Source organism: Balaenoptera borealis, assembly GCF_965194805.1.
Source record: "Balaenoptera borealis genome assembly, chromosome: 14".
NCBI lineage: Eukaryota > Metazoa > Chordata > Mammalia > Artiodactyla > Balaenopteridae > Balaenoptera > Balaenoptera borealis.
Window position 1 is genome coordinate 88539288 of NC_138875.1, and position 21514 is coordinate 88560801.

The following is a 21514-nucleotide window of genomic DNA, read 5'->3' on the forward strand; positions in this document are numbered from 1 at the left end:
TTTCCAGAGCGTTTCACCCGTTACAGTTCTAAAAACAACAGACAACAGACAAATCCTTAGGAAACAAATCTTACGCTTCATAAATGAAAAACTAGAAAGTGAACACCACGCAGGTTTGGAATAACCCGTATGTGTCCTCTTTTGAAGTACACACACTTCCTGAGTGCCACGCGGCGTGTGGCCACCTTCCGCATCACCCACAACCGGAGCCGGAAACGGCTTCTCACCTGCTGCGAAGGCCGAGCACATCACAAAGAACATGCCCACCGCGATCCTTTTCAAGGACGATGGGAGCAGCCCATTTCTTCTCAAGATGGGATCCACCAGTTTGTCTTTCAAGGGGATTAACAGGAGGATGAGCACAGCATCGAACATGGTCAGCCAGGCTGCCGGAAACTGCAAGCGGGAGACACAGGAGACACCTGCTTATTTTTCTGCAGTGTCGGCAGTCACTCGTTTGACAACTAACACCTAAATGGGAAAAGCTTATTTCAAGAATAGTTCATTTGTACAAAGTATAACCTCCTAGGAAAATAGCCCGTCTCAAGACACTGGTACTGAGAAAAGGCTTCCATTTCTAAAGGGATTTGCATTTGTTCTTCTGTGCTTTCTCGGGGGAAAGAAGAATCAGGTGAAATATTAACGTCAGGAGTCAACTTAATCTAGCAAAGGACATAACCAATGGGAAACAATCTCAGAAATAAGTAAAAATTCCATTTCAATAGGAATGCTTTTGGTTCAAGCTAACTGCTGTCATTACAAAGTATCTACCATTGGTAGAAGAAAGCCATTTGTCACGTAAACCCCCAAAGACAATTTTCAGATCATTTCAACTGTTCTCACCGTATGAGGATTGGTTGTAATACTGGAAATTTCTGGAATCTTCAAATGAAGACTTTGTAAAACATACGTCGTCTGCATCTGGGTGTAAAAAGCAGCTGTCATTACACGAGCATGGCTGTCACTCACTCGCAGCGTGCGCCCTCCCCCACACTACACTGTGCTGAGACGTGCAACGCTCAGGTTTGAAAACACGGGTCAATTACTTGGTCACCATAAAAGTCGTCTGGAGATGAACTTTGAAAAAGAAGTAACCATTATCCCAATGAGAAACCATATTAAAAGGCGGGGTCTGGAAAAACAGAAGCATCCCCATTCTTAGCTTCGTTTTAAGGTTTTCAAAACATTTCAATCAGCAAAAATGAGTCCGTAACTAAAAACAAGATTCCAAGATCCTGAAGACTCATGACAAAGAAAGCCAGGAACCCTGCGCACTTCAGGGATGGCCAAAATGAGTGCCGGGGTAGTGTTCACGGGGAGATAGAGGAAATTAAACCTGAATGTCACCACTCACTTGAAAATACACTGTCCAGTAAGGTATCAAAGCCAAGAAAACGGGGACAATCTTGACAAGAGCTTTCACATCTTCCACTTTATCTTCCGGGAATGGCCCTCCATGAGACATCTTACATGAATCAAACAGACTGTGTTTAGAAGATTGCTGAAAGACTCCAATGCCTTCACTTTGGGAAATAAAATGAAGGAATTAGTTTTCTTCCACCCCCAGAAATCAATTATTCGGTAACAAATTAAGTTTGGAGGTAGGAAACCAGCTTGCTGTGCTGAATTTGCTTAAACTCCATTCTGTTACCTACTAACCGTCCCCACCCAATACAGCTACCTAGATTATTCCTCAACACTGGGACACATGGACACAGCCGGCAGAAGGACTTCCTAGCCAGAGTGAGACTGTGGCCACCATCCTTTTCTTGAGACTAGGAGATACGGTAGGAGCGCCCCTCACCGTCTGAAAGGTGGCTGACCTCATCCCCAGCGCTGTCACACTGGCCACCAGCCCCACTGTGTTGGGGAAGGCCCGCAGTTTCATCCGGAGCTGATGACAACTACATCGGCTGCATCACTGGGTGAGCACTTGAAAAAATTACTGTGCCGGACTGTTTGGATTTTAAATTAGGTCATTTATCAAATGTCAAGACTTGACGACCACACCGACTTTGTTACAAGCCCGAGCTGCTTTACTGTTACACCAGTGTGACCGGGAGGGAGGCTCGCAGGGAAGCCACCAGCTCTTCGGCGACGGAAGAGCCGAGAGGGGAAGGGGCGACGCTCCTGGCGATGACGATAACGTGACGATGTGACCTCCCACGAAAGCGCCCTCATCAGCTAGCTACCGTTAACCGGGCTCTCACTAGCTTACTGAGGCCTCGCACTGACCCTATGAGAGGGGGCCTTTCCCACCGCACAAGAAGGAAAAGACGGCTTTACAAGGTCATTAACCTGCCCAAGGTCGTACAGCCCTAATCTGTGCATAAGGAGAGCACAGCTGGAGAAGTCTCTAGACCACCAACTTTTCTGCAAGCTGGTCCTTTTCTAAGACTTCAAAAACCAACCTAAAGGGAAAACAGATTCCTAAGTCCAAATTGACTTCACCACGCCATGTGTGCATGAAAACCCAAGTGTCCACAAAGCAATGGTGTTCTCTCGCAGAACTCTCTACCAGGTACCATCCACACAGACGCACTGAAAATTTAACGATATGTTTTGCTGATGGCATTCAATCCGTAGCCTAAACATCCAGGATCTGAAACCCTGCTTCTGCCTAATTAAAATGAGGCCCCGGTAAAGCACTACTGCTTGCTGCTGAGGCAATGAGGCTTCAACTGCTACAAATTCTTCAGTGTGGTCCCACCAGCTGCGGTTCTGAATTATGAGTCTGAATGCCACACCGACCCACTAGAATTCCAGGGCACTGGGATGGTTAGATGTGCCGGAATTCCGCACGGGGACAGCTGAAGCAGCTAGAGACCTTTAGCCTGGAGCGAAGGGGCAGGGCCACAGAGCTGCTTTGGTACAGCTTCAGATCTACCACGTGGGAGGAACGTCAGACAGCTGTTATGGCTCCAGGGACATAAATTAGACACACGCAGACAAGCCATGAGGAGGCAGACAGACGCGGGGTCGGCCTGCAGAAAGAAGGTTCCTGCAGAATGTCAACCTCTGGCTCAGGGACTGAGCGCCCATCTCAACACCTGCCTTGATCAAAATATTCCGAGAGGCTCAACTCCAAAGGGTCCTGGGGACCTTTCTGGGGGGATGGACATACTCTGTATCCTGACTGCATTCTGGTTACACGATGGAATCTGTCACAATTCCCACAACTGTACAGGTAAAAGGGACGTATTTTACTCCATGTAACTTATACATCAAAAAGTAACAACAAAAAAATTCTGAGGTCTCTTTTTGAGCTAAGTTCTGGACTTTTCTTCATTAATCTGCATCTAGGGTGAGTGACCTTCCGCCACAGTTTGCCCAGGACTCCCCGGGACCCGGGACTTTGCGCTTTAAGACCTCAGGTCGTGGGCAAACAGCGCTAAACCCGGGAAGTGCCCTGCAAAGGGGATGATGGAGTCACCCTACCTGCATCTCAGTTCTGCTCTCCTGCCCTTCTCAAAGAGCGGCTGCAGTGACCCCTGGGGGACGGGCCACGCTGACCTGCGCCGCAGCTTCCTGCTTAAGGAGCACAGACAGGCAGCGACCAAGTAAGCGACTGCTTGGTTTCTCACTCAAAGGAGTGCATCGAGTAGTACACTGGCTCTTCGATGCCCTCGGCAAGGTTCTGTCTTTATCACCTTACACGACTACGTCGTTGGGAGCCTCCATCTCACATCAGCAGTGAGAGGAGGGTCAACGTGCAGGTTAGAAATGAAAAGCACGAGCCCAGAAGGGAGGCCGCTGGTCTGTCTTTAAGATGGAGACAGAAGTACCTCACACCCGCCTCCTGGAGCTGGTGTGAGACATTTCAACCTCAGCCCCGTGTCCCCCTCCACGGTGAGCACAGGACAGACAAAAGCTAGCACTTTACTTATGACGGTTGGTAAGTCACGTGGAAAACTGAGCCTGTGATGAGAATAAAGTGCTCACCCACTAGGACTGCGTTCCCTGATTCGCTTTTGGGGGCAGCACGAATACACCAGGATCCTGAACACGTCAGTGAAGGCGCTGCCATCGGGCGGCTTGGTGATGAAGAAGGTCTGGCCGCAGAGGAAGACCACGAAAGCCACTCCGATGCAGACAGCGGGGATGATGTAGCCGGTGACAAAGCTCACGTTCTGCTGAATGTAGGCAATGCCCCCCAGAGAAACGATCGCTCCCAGGTTAATGCTCCAATAAAACCAATTAAAAAATCTTCTCGTGGCTTCTGGACCGCGATCTTTAACCTAAAATAACCGGGAGGAAAGAGACTTAAAAACGTGTGATCATCCTCAAGGACGAAAAACATATACGATGTTTTCATATATTACTATATCTTCATATCAATTACTGTTGTCCTCACAGCCTTTAAGAAATGCAGCACATGGGAATTCCCTGGCGGTCCAGTGGTTAGGACTCTGCACTTTCGCTGCCCGGGCCCAGGTTCGACCCCTGTTCGGGGAACTAAGATGCAGCCAAAAAAACCAGAAATGCAGCCAATCAATCAAAATGGTGTTTACAGATACAACTGAGGGTCCCCTGACCAAAAAAATGTATCTTACGCTTCTAATTACTACAGATTCTGGGTAGTGTTTCTCTTAACTATACTTAAATCCAACAAATCCTAGAGAGTTTCTCCAAGTGTCTCCCGTGGACCACCTGCTTTGGAAACGCCTGGCTTGCTCCTTAAAAACACAGACTCACAGGACCCACGTTCCAGGACTGCCCACTCACCATCTCTGGGGCTGGGGCCCAGGAGTCTGCATTTTAAACAACTTTCCAGAGGACTTCTACTCACAGCCATATAGCTCCACGCCTTGATAAATCTGGAACAAGGGGAAAATTACAGACAAACTAAAACCGCATGCTGTTTTTAGACCAGGAAGCCTCTCACTGGAATCAGGAGAAGTTCTGCTAAGGACAGAGATCCCTGGGAGGCGCAAAAATCACTGATTTCCTGAACGCAGACAAACACAAGCACCAGGTAACACAAGCAAGTTCTAGGCACGCACTCTCCCCAAGACCTGCCCAGCCAGAGCCCGTCCTGGCAGGGACAGTCCGTGTGGGGTGGGCACCCCGTGACGTCCCTCCCTGAGGATGGCTTCTCACATCTGCGTGGACACCACGGGAATGTGCTCTGCGCCAGCCAGAGTCATTCTTAGCCAGTTTCACCTCACAGAATGTTTAAACAAACTTTATTAGCTAGAGGCTGACGCTGGATCGTGTACAAAGACTGTCAGGTGTTGCTGTCTTGGGAACTTCTGTTGTCTCGTCCTTAAGTTACAGGTTACGAAAAGGCGGGACAATTCCTGGTCCAGTAACAGATCCGAATTCTGATCCACAGAGCAATCTCCTTTCCTAAGTGAGAGAGGAGGTTTTCAGTGGGGGCCTAAACAACCAGTTGTGACGCACAGAAACCACCTTTTCAGCCCTCATATTATGCAACATGACACTTTAACCTCTACTTTTTAAGATCAAACTACGGACGTAAATATACAGTCAAAATCGCTTGTCCCTCCAAAAAAAGTTAATCCAAAATGATTAAACATGGATATTGTGATAACAAATAATATGCTTGAAGTAATTATCTGGTAACCACCGTCTCAAACTGAAAATCTGAGTTTTAAATAAACCGCAGGAGGAGGAGGAGCTTAAACTTGACTCCCACCCACGTCAGAAGTGAACAGAGGTCCTAGACCAAATGCTGGCATGATTACTGAATAAATGATCTGTACGGAGGATGTCTTACATTTCTAAGACAGACAGCTCTCCATGAGAACACAACACGTTTATTTTTTTATTGTTTTTGGCTGCACCATGCAGCTTACAGGATATTACTACGCCGACGAGGGATCGAACCTGGGCCCCCCGGCAGTGGAAGCGCGGAGTGCTAACCACTGGACCGCCAGGAAGTCCCCACAGTGCGTTTAAATGTCACTAAAATGGACTCAAATATTCATGCTATCCTGGAAACAGACCAGAGGGAAGAAAAAACTGTAAGCAGACATGGTTACAGAGAAAATGTAACTAAAGATATAAAAACAAGTAATTAGAGTGGAGGGCAAGCTTAAAAGGGGGCCAGTAAACATAATATCTAAAGTTAATGCAGGGGCTTCCCTGGTGGCGCAGTGCTTGAGAATCCGCCAGCCAACGCAGGGGACACGGGTTCGAGCCCTGGTCCGGGAAGATCCCACATGCCGCGGAGCAACTAAGCCCGTGCGCCACAACTACTGAGCCTGCGCTCTAGAGCCCACGAGCCACAACTACTGAGCCCGTGCGCCACAACTACTGAGCCCGCGTGCCTAGAGCCCGTGCTCCACGACAAAAGAAGCCACCGCAATGAGAAGCCCGCGCACCGCAACGAAGAGGAGCCCCGGCTCGCCGCAGCTAGAGGAAGCCTGCGCGCAGCAACGAAGACCCAACGCAGCCAAAAATAAATTAATTTTGTAAAAACTAAAAAAAAAAAAAAAAAAGCAGACAATATACGTATTAACTGAACTACATCTCGGCCCTTCCCAGTATCTACACTGGCACGGCACACATCCTGGCCAACTTGGCAGTCGACTTATTTGAACTTCCAAGTGTAATTCACTAAAATTACTTCAGGAACCTAAGCCTATCACTAGACCCTAAATAACCACATAGCAGTGATTTTTCTTGAACAAATGGGAAGCCGGCCCCTATAAACCGCAGGTCACATGCCTCCGTGCCCTGGACTGACACCCGCACTTCATGTGGGTCACGTTACGTCACCGTACACCTGCCTCCCGCCCCACCCGAGCAACGGTAAACAGCACCATCATATGACCGGTCAAAAGACACCGCCGCGGCCAACTCAGAGAAGTGCAGCTAAAGGAACAGGACCCTGGGGAGGGAGTCAGGCACTCGGCTGATTTGGAAAAATTCCTTTAAACACACAACAGCGCAACTTTTTTTCTCCCTCTAGAAAAAATGTATCTTTGCTCTCTTTGTCTGTAAAAAAGAGTTCTTTCAGTTCACTCTTTCAACTACAGGAGCCATCCATTAAGAATGACTGTGACCTCTGAGGAAGGTTAATCACTCGGGGGAAAAGACAGGGCGGACGTGATTTACATCAGCATCACCCGGACTCTGGTGTACATGTTCCTTCAAAAGTCAGCTAAGGCCTCCTTCTCAGGGCTGCACAGCATGTCCCCATTCATCTCTCACTCAGAGGCTTTCCTAGAGGCCCTGTATCGCAGACAAAGGCATCAGTGATAGAGAAGCATAAAGGCACCTTCAAAGTATTGCTCAGCCATAAAAAAGAATGAAGTAGTGCCATTTGCAGCAATATGGATGGACCTAGAGATGATCATACTAAGCAAAGTAAGTCAGACAGAGAAAGACAAATACCATGATATCACTTGCATGTGGAATCTAAAATATGACACAAATGAACTTATTTCCAAAACAGACTCACATAGAAAACAATCTTATGGTTACCAAAGGGGAGAGCTGGGGGAGGGATAAATTGGGAACTTGGGATTAACAGGTAACACACTACTATATATAAAATAACCAACAAGGTCTTACTGTGTAGCATAGGGAACTATATTCAATATCTTGTATAACCTATAAAGGAAGAGAATCTGAAAAAGAACGTATATAAATGTATAACTGAGTCACTTTGCTGTACACATGAAACTAACACAACACTGTAAATCAACTATACTTCAGTTAAAGAAAAGAAATCCTGGGAGTTCCCTGGTAGCCTAGTGGTTAGGATTCCCTGGTGGCCTAGTGGTTAGGATTCGGCGCTTTCACTGTCGTGGCCCGGGTTCAATCCCTGGTCTGGGAACTGAGATGCCGCAAGCCGCGGCACCTCTGGGGGACGCCTCTCAAATCCCCTTCAAAGACCAGCCAGCACCTGGCACAGAGCAAGCACCTTGGCTGAGGGGTACTAACATTTTCCTTTTACATGTTTTTTTTCACTGAGATACAATTCTCATAATAAAAAATTCACCCTGTTGAAATGTACCACTCAGTGGTTTTCAGTCTATTCACAGATGTGCAACCATCACCTCTATCCAATTCCACATTTCTTGTCGCACCAGCAAGAAACCTCCTTTTACAGTAGCTTCCCTTTCCCCTCTCCTGACTCCTGGCAACCACGCGCCTCCTCGTCTTTATGGATCTGTCTATTCTGGACGTTTCACATAAATGGAATCATATAACATGCCGTGTTCTGTGCCTGGCATCTTTCAGCGGCACGATGTTTTCCAGGTTCATCCACGTTGAAGCAAGTACTTCACCCCTTCTTACTGCTGAAGGATACTTCACTGTATGGAGAGACCACACGTGCTTTATCCACCCATCAGTTGATGGACATCCCCTTAACTTTTTAGTAAAAATATTTTTAAACATACAGAAAAGTTGAAAGAATAGTAAAGCATACACTTCTATAGCCTTCATTTACAGCCTTAGTTCCTTTTTTCTGTATATATATGAAATACTCTTTTGGCTGAACCATTTAAAAGTAAGTTACGGCATCATCATTTCACGCCAAAGATTTCATCATGAATCTCCTAAAAATAAGGCCATTCTTCTACATAAACACAAACCATTAACACACCTAAGAAAATTAACACCAATGCAACTTTATCTAATATGTGGTCTATAATCAAGTTATCACAATCGTCCCAATAAATGGCTTTTAGAGAAGCTGGGCTCCAATTACGAAGCACATGTCGTGTTTGGCTGTCAAGTCTCTCTGATATACTCAAATATAGAGTGGTTCTCCTTTTTCCATGGCAGTGTCCCGTTAGAGAAGATGAGGTCAGTTCTCTGGCAGAAGAGAACGTTTCTTTTTAAGGTCCACATCTAATTACACATCAAAAGAGCGCAAATTCTGTCGTGTCTTCTAGAGAACCTCTACAGAACCACTCATTCTTTTCAGGAATGTTAATCCCTCGTCTATTATCTACTGGAGAGCAGGAATTTTTAAGTCAGACTTTCCGGGTTTAAACCCAGCTCCTCCACTCACTTTCTGTGGACCTGGGTAGGTCAGACCGCCTAAGCCTCCGTTTACTGTAAAACAGGGACAATTAGGGATATAAATTGTTGCGAGGTGTTAGATAAGATTGCATAGGAAGAGCACTCGGTACAGTAAGGGGCATAACCTGAACACTCAGGGCGCACTTTAGTCCTGTGGCCTGGTCTTTAAAGAAGGGTAACTCCCAGTCCTGTGCCTTCGCGGTTGGCCCGTGAGCTGCCAGCACCCCCTAGGCCAAAGCCACCGTCACAGAATGCCCATCTCAGTTAAAGGACACATTAAGAAATCAGACCTGCACCTAAACCCTGGCCTGACCACTCTCTACCTATAGGACAACAAAAGAAATAAATCTTTTTGCACCTCCATTTCCTCATTTAAAACATGGGTATAAGATTCACATGAGGTTCAAATGAGTTCAAGTATGGAAAGCACATTCCATGGTGCAGAGAAGGAAGTGAAGAATTCAGGACATTAGGCAACTATTATTTCCAACATTATAAGGCGTCGCCTTTCACAGGTGTGATTAAAGTTCAGATTCAGAGGCCAGGCTCTTGCACCCTGGCTCAGTCATGTACTAGCTCTGTATCACTGGGCAAATGATTTACCTCTCAAGCCCCAGTTTGCTCATCTGTAAAATGGGCACGGTAACAGCAGAGGAGTCCTGTGAACTGACAGAGTACTCGGCACAGGGCCTGCTGCACAGTAAGCCCTCCGTAAATGTTCACAATCACATGGCTACTCAGCGCAAAACCCCAGGAGTTATCTTCCCTGTTGCTTGCATAAGATCCGCCAGCAATCCCGGCTCCTCTACCTCCATAACTTATCCTGAATCCACCACTTCACTCCATGTCCACTGCCCCGTCCTACTGCAAATCTCTAACCTCTCACCTGGCCAGTGAAACAGACTCCTGCCTGATCTGTCTGCTGTCAGCACTTCCCATACAACCTAGTCTCTACAGCCGACGTCCGCAAACTTTTTCTGTGAAGGGGCAGGGTGTAAATAGTTTAAATTTTAAGTGACGTTCAGTCTGTCACAACTACTTGATTCTACCATATTGTGAAAGCAGCCACAGCATATGTGACCAGGAAGGTGCAGGGCTGTGTTCCAATAAAACTTTACGTGTAGAAGCTGAAATTTGAGTTTCCTATCATTTTCATTTGCCACAAAAATATTCTTTTTACTTTTTTCCTATCGTTCAAAAACCTAAGTACCAGTCTTATTCTTAGCTTGTGGGCCCTCCAAAAACAGGAAATAGACCAGATTTGGCTGGCAGGCCGCAGCTGCCAGGCCCACGCCCTACAGAAACTGAATTTTTTAGAAACAAATCAGATCACATTACCCCCTGCTCAAACCCCAAAAAAGGCTCCCTACTGTATTCAAAACAGACCTCAAACTCTTTACAAAGCTTCACATCACGAAGCACCTGCCTGCCACCCCTGTTCCCACTTCTTCTTTTGTTTGAAACATACTTGTCGCATAACCTTCCGTAAGTTTAAGGCGTACAGTACGTGTAGACTTGGTACACTGATCTGTTCTGTACTGCAACACGACTGCCACGGTAGCTGTAGCGTCCCTCTCTTCTGGCCCCAGGGCCTTTGCACTTGCGGCGAACCAGTCCAGAAACTCCTCTGCTCTCCCCCAGGTCTCAACTCCTAAAGCTCCCCCCCCAACTCCTAAAGGTCCCCTCCTAAAGGAAGGAGGCCCCTCGGTCTGCAGCCCCCGCGCGCCAGCGCCCACCCTGCGCGGTCCCCCGCGGTATTTGGGTTTCCCGGTCCGCGGGCGACCCCGCCCCCTCGCCCCGCACCTGCGCGGCCCTCACCTGGTCGGCGCCGAAGGGCGTGATGTTGGCCTTGACGGCGCCCACGCCCAGGCCCACGAGCGCGAGCGCGGACAGCGCTGCGGGCGCGCAGTAGCGGGCGGGCGCGTCGGCACACGGCGTTGCCGAGCAGTTGCGGACGCGCGTGGGGCGGGGGGCCCCGCAGAGCGCCGTGCGCGTGGCGGGCGCGGCCAGCAGCGGGAAGGCCAGCGTGCCGAGCAGGTAGAGCGCCAGGCTGAGCAGGATGGCGCGCGCCCGGCCGAGCCGCGCGTCGGCGAGCCAGCCCCCGAACGGCGACACCAGGTAGGTGAGGCCCATGAAGAGCAGCAGCGCCTGGCTGGCCTGCGCGCCCTCCCAGCCGAACGCCGTGCCGTTGAGGAACAGCACCAGGTTGGCCGTGACGCCGTAGAAGGCGGCGCGCTCCAGCAGCTCCGTCAGCAGCACGGCCGCGCACGCCGCGCGCCGGCCCTCGAACGCCGCCCGCCGCGCGCCCAGCAGCGGCGTCCGCTCGTCGCCCGCGCCCGCCATGCGCCCCACCGCACGCCAGCCGCCCGCCCGGCCGGCAGCCCCGCTGCGCAGAGCTCAGCCCGGCTCTCCCGCCGCCGCCGCCGCCCTTCTCGCGAGACTGGCCCCGCCGGCCTTCTCGGCCCGCCCCGCGAGCGGCCCTATTGGGCGAGCCCGCAGCACCGCCCGCCGGGACTTCCGGTTCCGCCCCGGAAGCCTGCCCGGGCGGGGGACCTGCTTCCGCTAGCGGTGGTGCCGGAGGGCTGGGGTGTGACCCCAGAGAGGGTTTTGAAAGTGAAATCAGAGGCAGGCCCTCCGAGGTTCCGAACCCAGACTTCTTACGGTGGCTTCAGCCTCTGCCTGCCCTCCAGGCTAGTTTGCTCAGGCTGGCCCCTGCTCCCGCGCCCGGCCTCCTGCCTCCCTGCCCTGGGACCAGGTTTCTCTGTGCTCTGTTGACATTGGGAGCAGAGAGTTCTTTGTGGCGTGCGTTCTGTGCAGTGTAGGATGGGTAACGGCATCCCTGGCCTCTCCTGCACTAGATGCCCGTGCCACCCCGCTCCCCAGTTGTGCCAAGCAAATCTGTCTCCAGACGTTCCTAAATGACCCGCGGTGGAGCAAAGTCGCCTGCACTGAGAACCACCGCCTGAGAACAAGCTCAGAGCCTTGTTTCCTTGTCGCATGGCTGGCCTCCTGTTTTCCTTCAGCCCTCAACTGGACTGGTGACTCCTTGTAAGCATTTCTTGACCAGCCCATCTAAAGTGGATCCCACGCCCATCCCCTTACCCTGTTTTAGTTCCCCCCATGGTAACTGCCACGTTTTTTGTTTATTCCTTTGTCCCCAGCTTGTACGTGGTCCCCACAATGATGAGCTCCATGGTGGCAGGGTGCTTGTGTGTCTTGTTCCTCACCATGCCCTCCGGCACCTACACCAGTGTGGGACATTACACCGGAGTGGAGCGGAAGGGTGTTCTCCAGAAACGGCCTCCAGCATGGCTTCAGAAGTTGGGACCCAGGGCTGTCATAATTCAGCTCATGTGAGACCATTTCTTCTTCTTCCTCCACCCTTAACTCCAGCTAAAACCAGGATGGAGCAATTACCTGGGAAGTGGGCTTGCTGGTAGGTCATCTGGGTAAGTAGTCCTTCCTAAAAGGCTTGAAGTAGCATGTATTAACTTTTTTATTTTTCAAAATGTCTGATATCTTGACTGTTGCCTAGCAAGGTGCTGGCACACAGTGGGCAGTAGATACATATTTAATGAGAGAATAATCGGATGCCAAAATAGGACTTGTCCCACCCTATCCATTAGTGCTAATCACCTTCAGCTGTCAGCTCAAATGTCACTTTACTGATCTTCCCAGATTAGACCAGATCCCCCTTTTATATGTCATTAGAGCACAGTATACGTTTTTCTTACACCGCACCCATTATAATTTATAATTATTTATTTTGTGAAGCTCTTTAGTAGCTGTCTTAAAAGCTAGGAGGGATGAGATTTTGTTTTTTTTGTCCGCTACTATATTCCTAGAATCTAGGACAGCACTCGCCAGTGATAGATATGTGTGCAATTAACTGAATAAGTGAATGACTGAATATTTGTTGAATTGTAAATGGTGCCGGAAGAGTGTCTTATGTTCACCTAATTTTTTTTGAGACTCCCGTGATGTTCCACAGCATGTATTAGTATCCTAATTTCGCTAGTGGAAAAAGCAAGCCCCTCAAGATTCCGGTCTAGGATCACACATCTCGTAGGCATTAGAATTCAGACTTGAGTAAAAGGCTCAAAACTAATTGCTAGTCCAGTGCTTCTTCTACACCCTAGCTGGTACATAAGTCAAAAACCACGAGTATCTGTTTTAAGACTGACGGCATGATACGCTCAGGCAAAGAGCAGAATAACATTAAACATGGAATGAAAATAAAGCCATTCACCTTGAATCATGTGGTGACTTAGTGGTGAAGCTCTGCCCAAAACAGATGTGCCATTTTGGATGACAGCAAGCTAACCCAGTTGGGTTGTCTTGTTTAAGAAGGATAAAGCCAGGTGAAAGGGGGGTGGGAGGTGGCAGTTACAGAGCTTAGGATGTGCACCCAGGACTCGTGAGCACTTGTTGCTGGTCCGCGGCAGGTCTGCTGTGCTCCCCAATCTGTGTACCCAGAGGCTGCAAAACAAATCCAGCGGGCAGAAATGTTTTCATGTGGTTGCGATGTTTAAAAGAAGCGAACCAAGACCATATAATTCAAGATTCCATTTCTATGAAATGTCCAGAGTAGGCAACTGTATGGGGACAGAACGCAGACTGGTGTGTGATTGCCAGTGCTGGGGGGAAGGGAAGACTTGGGAGTGACCGCTAAAAGGTGCGGCATTTCTTTTTGTAGTAATGAAACGTTCTGAAATCGTGGTGATAGTTGCACAACTCTGTGAATATACTAAAACCCACTGAATTGTATACTTTTTTTTTTAAGGAATTCCTTTTATTTTTAATTATTTATTTATTTATTTATTTATTTTTAGCTGTGTTGGGTCATCGTTTCTGTGCGAGGGCTTTCTCTAGTTGCGGCGAGCGGGGACCACTCTTCATCGCGGCGCGCGGGCCTCTCACTATCGCGGCCTCTCTTGTTGCGGAGCACAGGCTCCAGACGCGCAGGCTCAGTAGTTGTGGCTCACGGGCCCAGTTGCTCCGCGGCATGTGGGATCTTCCCAGACCAGGGCTCAAACCCGTGTCCCCTGCATTGGCAGGCAGATTCTCAACCACTGCGCCACCAGGGAAGCCCCGAATTGTATACTTTAAATGGATGAACTGTGTGGTATGTGAATTACATTTCAATAATGCCGTTACAAAAAAAAAAAAAAAAATGTGAGCCAACAGTTAAAAATTGGGAGGTTTCACATATAAATTTGGATGCCCTGCTGCTCTTGAAAACACAGATGGGAGCCCTGGCAACACTGGGACGTGTGGCTGCGTGACACTGGTGACCACCTCCTGCCCCTGCCTGAACCACGCCTCTGGTATTTGTGCCTTTGCGCATTCTTTGCAGGTCACAGTGCCAAAGGGCTGAGCCTGTGACCTGCTTTGGTGAAGAGACTGGCAGAAGCGTCCCTGAGCCAGGCCTGAGCGTAAACCTTAAGAATTTCTTTTGTGCCTTGGGAGCCCTGAACCAGCTACCTTGCTGGAGAGACCACGCGTTGGGGGAGATTCTGCAGCTACATGGAGAAGGGGTCCCGATGCCTCAGCCTCCCAGCCCACCTTCCCGATGAAGGAAGACACACAAGTAACCACCAGCAAGACCAACAGGACAAACTGCCCAGCTGAGCCTCCACCCAGATCGCAGAATTAACAGATCGCAGGTGAACAAATTACATAGTTGTCATGTTAAGCTGCTAAGTTCTGGGGAGGTTAGTTAGGCAGCGTCAGGTAATGAAAACACACCTGCCTTCCCCCAGAGCCATGATCTGCTCACACCAGGTAGGCGCCCCTGCCTTTAGACGGGGCACCAGCTGTCTGGCTTACACAGATCCTCCCAACTCTCTGTTGTCTTATTTTTCTCCCAGTAGAGAAATCGTTCCCCACATCTGCACTGTCCACTGTCCAACTTAAATTCGCTCACATTTCATACAGTGAAATATTTTGTTTCTCAGTCATACCAGCCACATTGCAAGTGCTCAGTGGCCCCAGGTGACCAGTGGCTGCCACATTGGACAGCACAGTACTGGTCACTCCACCGCTACAGAAACTTCTGCTGGACAGCCCTGCTCTGTATTAACGCGCGGCGGGCCCGATTGGCTGCTTGTCACCAACATCCACACCCTCTTTCTCCCTGCTCCCCACCAGCTACCCACAGAGCTCAGAAGAAACCAGCTTCACCTTTGTTTCTGGATCTGACTAGTCAACACCAGTGCTAAGTCTCTAAGGCGTCTTCACAGTGTTCAGAAACCCGGACTCTAGCCATGCTGGATGTGAATTTCCCCTGGGGCCCAGGAGAAGACAAGTGACACAGATGGGCCCAGTCGGGCTAAAGGAAAGGACTTTTACTCAGTGACTGCAAGAGAGATACACCCTTCCAGACCAGGCGTGAATTAGGACGCCCATAGCCCTAGTTGCCGGGGGGCAGCTATTTCACAATCATGTGATAAGCCAGTGTAGGATGAAGCCAGCTGTGTGGATAGCACAGTAAAGAATCAGAGAGATGTCACATAACAAAAGATAGTAAACCTGATATTGTTTAAGCCACTGTGTTGGATTTTCTGTTACGTGTAGCCCCAAACCACCTATTGTGATTCGATCAAAAAGTGGGAAAATAAAAAATATAATAAGGGAGGGCAGCCTGATATTTCTCCCCCCACACACAGCCCAATTCGCTTTTAGAGTTTTCTCTCAGAAAACCGCTCGCGGGCTCTAGAGCGCAGGCTCAGTAGTTGTGGCTCATTGGCTTACTTGCTCCGCGGCATGTGGGATCTTCCCGAACCAGGGCTCGAACCCGCGTCCCCTGCATTGGCAGGCAGGTTCTTAACCACTGCGCCACCAGGGAAGTCCTCTTAGAGTTTTCTGCCTGGTCCCTGTGATCAGTGAGCTCGCAGCCTGTGTACTAAGCCCCAAAGATTGAATAACTAAAGAACTGATAATTGATGTACGTTGAGTCTCTCCACTTTGTTGGGTATACTTGTGATACACCCCCTGTTCCTGAAAGTAGTCCTATGAGTCTCTCCCATGCACCTAAAATAATCAAATAAATAAAAGACCTAACTCATACAGCAGGCGTCCAGGGATAGGTGACACCGTCTTATCAAGTTTTATGGGCGGCCTCTTTGCCTCCAGGGCCCTCTGGGAAAGAGGACCTTACCGCAAGTATGCTTGTGGTGTGGGCTGGAATTCGAAATGCGCTGTTTGCTCAAAACCCAGGGCCCTCCCTTCTCTGCCGTCACCCTGTCCCCTGTGCCTTTCTCGGAGCAGAACTCAGAGAAGATGCCCTCTGATGGGAGGTATTCAGAAACCACCCAAGGTGGAGGGCATTTCAGGGGCTGCCCAATTTCTCTGACTTCTTTCGTGATATTTCTGCTTCTCACTTCACATCTGCATGGCTCAGCCCTTGCGACCAGACAGTGGCATGTGCTTACGCACAGTTTCAGCTTCCTCAAAACGCTGGCTTACAAGTAGTCATCGTGGACTTTCTCCACCTCCACGCGTTGCTCACTCGGTCAACAAACTGCTGACCACCTTCCTCACGTGTCATGACGGCTCCTTGTCAGCACTCACGGACAGTGCTTCTGCTTTTCTGTTTCCCAGTTCCCTGCAGAGGGACTTAGGCCCAGCTCATCTTTGTGCATCAGGCCATGGCATAGGTCACTAGCTAAAGTCGCAGGCCATGTCATCGGTCTTTCGACTCTCCTCAGGTATGGAAAGTTGTCAGAAATTCTGTTTATTGCAGGGAGTCCCTGTTGCAACAGTTCTATCTGGCTGGGGATAATCTAGGTAGAAGCAGAAAATAGAAGGACTAAAAACAGAGCCAACCAATGGAATGGAATCAAGTCTTGTTTTCTGGAGCCCAAACCAGAGCCATACCAACCCGCCTTTGTGAGAATGAATTCAGCTTTCAGAATGACCTGTGTTTTATTTTTACAGAAGATGTGAGAGCATGTGACCAGGAAGATGGGTTTTGATTTGACTCTTTTGAAGCACTTGCTTTATTTGACCTTTGGAGTAGCAACCTCTGCTTCTTGGGTTCTTTCCCTCCTGGGTTTTAAAGACCCACAAGACATCTGCAAAAGTCGGGCATTCACAGATAGAAAGAGGGAGGTATAAGAGGGAATGAGAGAGTTAAGTGAAAGAAAGTGAACTTCTGTTTCTTCCTATTTGAAGTACAAGATGTGAACAAATGTGGAACCATGCCTAACCATTCTCTTTTAACTACCACTTTAAAAAAATTCCTTATAAATATCTTAATTTATGTTGCAATCATAAAATAGATACTTGGTAGTTATAAGTGTATTTATTTTGAAAATTCGGCCTTACAGGAAAGATCAATGGAGATGAATCCAAAGGATAAAAATTGAAGCACATACATGAAATAATTCATCATGTGATAATTAAAGGCATTTCCAATCCGTGGGGAAAAGAATGGATTATTCAATAAATTCTGTTGGAAGAAAGTAAATGTGGGGAAAATTGGCTTCACATATTGTACTGACATAAATTCCAGATGGATAAAATATTATCATGGACAAATTGAAAAGATAAAAGCGTTAAGAGAAAATTGGGCAAATATAAAATCTCAGGAGGGGAATGGTTTTCTAAGCCTAACACTAAAGCCATAAAGGAAAAGTTAATTGATTTGACTCCATAAAGATATAAAACTTATCTGTAAAAAAGAAAAGAACAATTGCAGTTAACAGCAAACAAACTGAAAAAAAATATTTGAAATACATATGACAAAGTTGCTGTCCTATTTTATAGAGTTCTTTGGAATCTTATGAAATGTATTGGATAAGCATCCAATAAATAAAATTGGCAAAGTGAATGTCCAGGCATCATGGGGAAGAGCTGTCCCGTGGGCCCAGTCAGCACCTATTCCTCCTCTGGTAAGAGAACCTGGATTTTCTAGGGAAATCAGTGCTCCCTGTGGTTCAGGTAGGACTGGCTGGTCCCCTAGGCTAGGAATGGTCATGTGACCTAAGCCCATCCAATCAGCAGTAGTCCATCTATTGCACTACAGCGGCTGGTTCAAAGATGGACATGCGACCCAAATTAGTTTAATCAGAGCTAACCCCATGACTTATTCTGGAGTAACCAGGAAAAAACATTCCTCTTTCTGCTAGATTTGGAATTATAAAGATGTGAGCCTGGAGTTGCTGGGAACCATCTTGTGAAACCCAAGAATTAAGCAACCCAGAAGAAGGTTGAAATGAAGTGAGAACGCCCTTGTTTCAAAATGACATTTTCTAGGTCTTGGTTCTGACCCTGGCTTAAAGTAGCTTCCCCCCCCCCCCCCCCCGCCGGACATTTCAACTGTGAGCCCATAAATTCTCATTTTGATTAAGCAAGAGTGACTTTCTGTCATCTGCAATTGAAAAAGCCCCAACTAATACAAGCAATACATACACATGCCTGCACAGAGAGAGAAAAGAAAAAATACAATGCCCTTCAGGAAAAAAAAAATCAAATTTCACCGATGATTACAAAATGTAAAAAGAGGGATGCTTTGTCACTTGAATGGAGAAATACCCAGTGTTGGCAATGTTTTGGTAGATGAGTGTGCATGTAAATGACCAATGCAGAGTTACATTGTACGACTGTTCTGGAGGAAAATTAGTCACTTGTATGAAAACCACATTTGCCTACACTTTGAAAGTGCAATTCCATTTCTGGGAACTTAAGAATGTGTTCAGAGACTTAGCTATAAAATGTTCATTGCAGTGTTGCTTAAAATAGCAAAACGATTAGAAACAGCAAAGATACACGATAAGAAGGCACTGGTTAAATAAATTACAGTGCTTGCATACACTGGAATGTTACGTAGTCACTCGCATGTTACTATAGAAGTAGGTTCTGAGAAGTATTGCTGATATGTCATTGTATTAGTTTTCTGTGCTGTGTAACAAATGACCCCAACCTTAGCGGCTCAAACAACCGGCACTTATTATCTGGCAGCTCTGCAGGTCGGGAGACTGGGCATGCCTGACTGGGTTCTCAGCTCAGGGTCTCACAAAGCTGACAGCGAGGTGTGGGTGGGGCTGAGATCTCACCTAGAGCTCTTTCCAGCTCCTGTGCTTGTGGCCGAGTGCAGTTCCTTGAGGTGGGGGCGTTAGGGGGGCCCATCTCCTGCTGGCTGGCAGTTGGGGGCTGCTCTCAGCCCCTCGTACCTGCCAGTACTCCTTGTCACACAGCCCCCCTTTATCCCCAAAGCCAGCAATAGAGAATCTCCCTGACATCGTATCCTCTCTCATACTTTGCATCTTTCCAACATCAGGAAATGCCCAGTCCCTTTAAAGAAACAGCTGTTGGGTTTGACTCACCCTGCATATGGAGGGCAACTGATTTGGGAACTGAATCACTTCTGCAAATTCTCTTCACAGCACCACCTGGATGGGTGTTTGAACTGGAAGAAGGTGTAAAACAGGAGGTGGGAAATCTTGGGGGCCAAGTTAGAATTTTGCCTATCACAATTGCAAAAAGAGCAGTTACTCCCCCCCCACCCCAAAGTGTAGAGTGTTCCTATTTTTTTGTAGCAATCACACACAAAAAACAGGATACAAGTCAACAACTGAGTCCAAAAGAGAGCCAAAGAATCATAGTAAAGAATTCACGTTGCCTGTGTTACTTCGGGAGGTCTCCTGCTTTCTGTGTCTCAGTTTCCTCGTCTGCAAAGTGGTGAGAACCCTGGTACCTACCGTCTAGGACTGGGGGGAGACTGAGGAGCATGGCAGAGTGCTTAGAATCTTGCCGAGCGCAGGTGAGCGCCACTGTTACGATGATGACTTGTGCAGTCTGGAAAAACTGAAACCAAAGTGTTCATAGCCTTTTTCTCAGATAGTGGGATGCTGTGTGATTTTAAAATTCTGTTTTGTTTATCTGTATGGCTATGTAACAAAACTTGGTTGTGTAATAAAAATAAATTGAAAATTTTAAAGGTTAACTATGGGCCTCTGCAAATAACAGGTTGTTCCTGGAAGCAGTTAGAACATCTTCCCTTTAGTACACCTCCAGTGTGCACAGAATTGGACTTGTGTCTCTTCCGTTAATTAGAAATAGGAAGCCTTATAGCTGCACCAAATGCTGTCAGACTCACTGTCTCATTCAGCAGTGCTGAGAATCTTTGGGGTGAGCGTCCTCCTGCTGAAAAGTTATGAAATGAGTCTGCCCAGCCATCAAAACAGCAGTGGGAATCATAGGCCTGCTTTCTTGCCCAAAGCTCACAGGGGAAATCACTTACTCCTGGTTGACTTCCACATGTTCATTAAACAACACTAGAAGGAACTAGTTACTTTCAGACCAACAGCTTTTTTTTTTCGCATTTGGTCACTTTCAAGTGCTGTCAGTGAAAGCCAGAAAAAGGAAACATAACCAGTGCACTTAAACCACAGTTCAGTTCTGCATGTATCTTTTTTTTTTTTTTTTTAATGAAGATCTCTCTCTCTGTTTCTGTCTCTGTCACACACACACAGCATTTGTAGTTCTCAGTACTATGGAGAGGAATGATGGTGCAAAGATGGAAAACTCTGATGGAAATAAAGAAGCAGAATGCCTCACTTATTAATATCATGAAGGGAAAAAAAAGAAAAAAAGATGTCAAGTGTTGCTTTTCTTTTTTTTTTTGGCTGCACCACGTGGATTGCAGGATCTTAGTTCCCGGATCAGGGATGGAACCCAGGCCCTCGGCAGTGAGAGCGCAGAATCTTAACCACTGGACCTACAGGGAATTCCCCTGAACTGTTGATCTTTATTACAGACCCATTTCTAAAGTCAATATGCCCACAGTGCCCTCCCTTGAAAACGCTATCACTTTTATACAGGGTAGATAATTTTCCCTGGTGCTAGGAACTAAAGAGATGGTCTGAGCAAACACTATGGTCAAAGAAAAAACAAATTTTTCTCTACATATATTTTAAGACCCTTATGTTAGAAGCATCTGGATAAATCTCCTAAGAGGTGCCAACCACCTTTTCTGTTCTACGCCCCCCCCCCGTAATTATTTCTACATTATTCAATAATAACACAGTTGTCTTCGTACTCTTTTATATTACCTACTTGGGAGAATCATAAAAGACTTCATCAAAATGAACTAATTAACTATGATACTGTTTATAGTTCTTATTTTCCAAATGGGTAAACGGAAGCCATGAAAGCATAAAGTTATGGGCCCCCAAAGATATGTCAGAATCTCTTACCTCATGGAACTGGTGTCTTCCAGAAAAATCGAATAAAAGCCAGCTTCAGCCTAGCAAATCCTATTGTGGCAGCACTGACTTTCACTAAAAAAAATCAGGAATGCACTCTCATGGGAATAAAATCTCACAACAGAGCAAATGCAGTGGTTTTATTTAATCCAACAAACATCTATTGAGGGCCTTCCCAGTGCAGGACTTTGTCCCCAGCAAGCGGAGGTTAGAGCGGTGAGTGAGCTCAGGACCAGGGTGAAGGGTGGGCCCGCCATTCCCTGATCATGAAACAGAATGGGGTCAGTACAGAAGGGACAGAG

General features: G+C 47.6%; 2 protein-coding genes across 21 annotated transcripts in view; one reads left to right on the plus strand and one right to left on the minus strand.

The window, feature by feature from the left end:
* Positions 1-11477, minus strand: part of SLC15A4 (solute carrier family 15 member 4) — a 186708-nt gene extending 175231 nt beyond the window's left edge. For 12 of the 13 annotated variants that reach the window (XM_082353252.1, XM_082353241.1, XM_082353253.1 and 9 more), the window contains exons 1-5: positions 10822-11477; positions 3943-4238; positions 1355-1523; positions 844-921; positions 228-396 (exon numbers count right to left, since the gene is read on the minus strand). In XM_082353252.1, coding sequence (XP_082209378.1) covers positions 228-396; positions 844-921; positions 1355-1523; positions 3943-4238; positions 10822-11346 — 1237 coding nt within the window. In that variant the 5' untranslated portion in view covers positions 11347-11477. The remainder of the gene's footprint in view (positions 1-227; positions 397-843; positions 922-1354; positions 1524-3942; positions 4239-10821) is intronic. The other variant, XM_082353250.1, reaches the window with a different exon arrangement.
* Positions 11478-11573: 96 nt separating this feature from the next.
* The window catches only part of GLT1D1 (glycosyltransferase 1 domain containing 1), a 170455-nt gene continuing 160514 nt past the window's right edge, over positions 11574-21514 (plus strand). Inside the window, exons 1-2 of one of the 8 annotated variants that reach the window (XM_082353271.1) lie at positions 11574-12051; positions 12165-12439. In XM_082353271.1, the coding sequence (XP_082209397.1) occupies positions 12312-12439 (128 nt within the window). In that variant the 5' untranslated portion in view covers positions 11574-12051; positions 12165-12311. Of the gene's footprint in view, positions 12052-12164; positions 12453-21514 lie in introns of those variants that run through there. The other 7 variants (XM_082353269.1, XM_082353266.1, XR_014233878.1 and 4 more) reach the window with 7 other exon arrangements.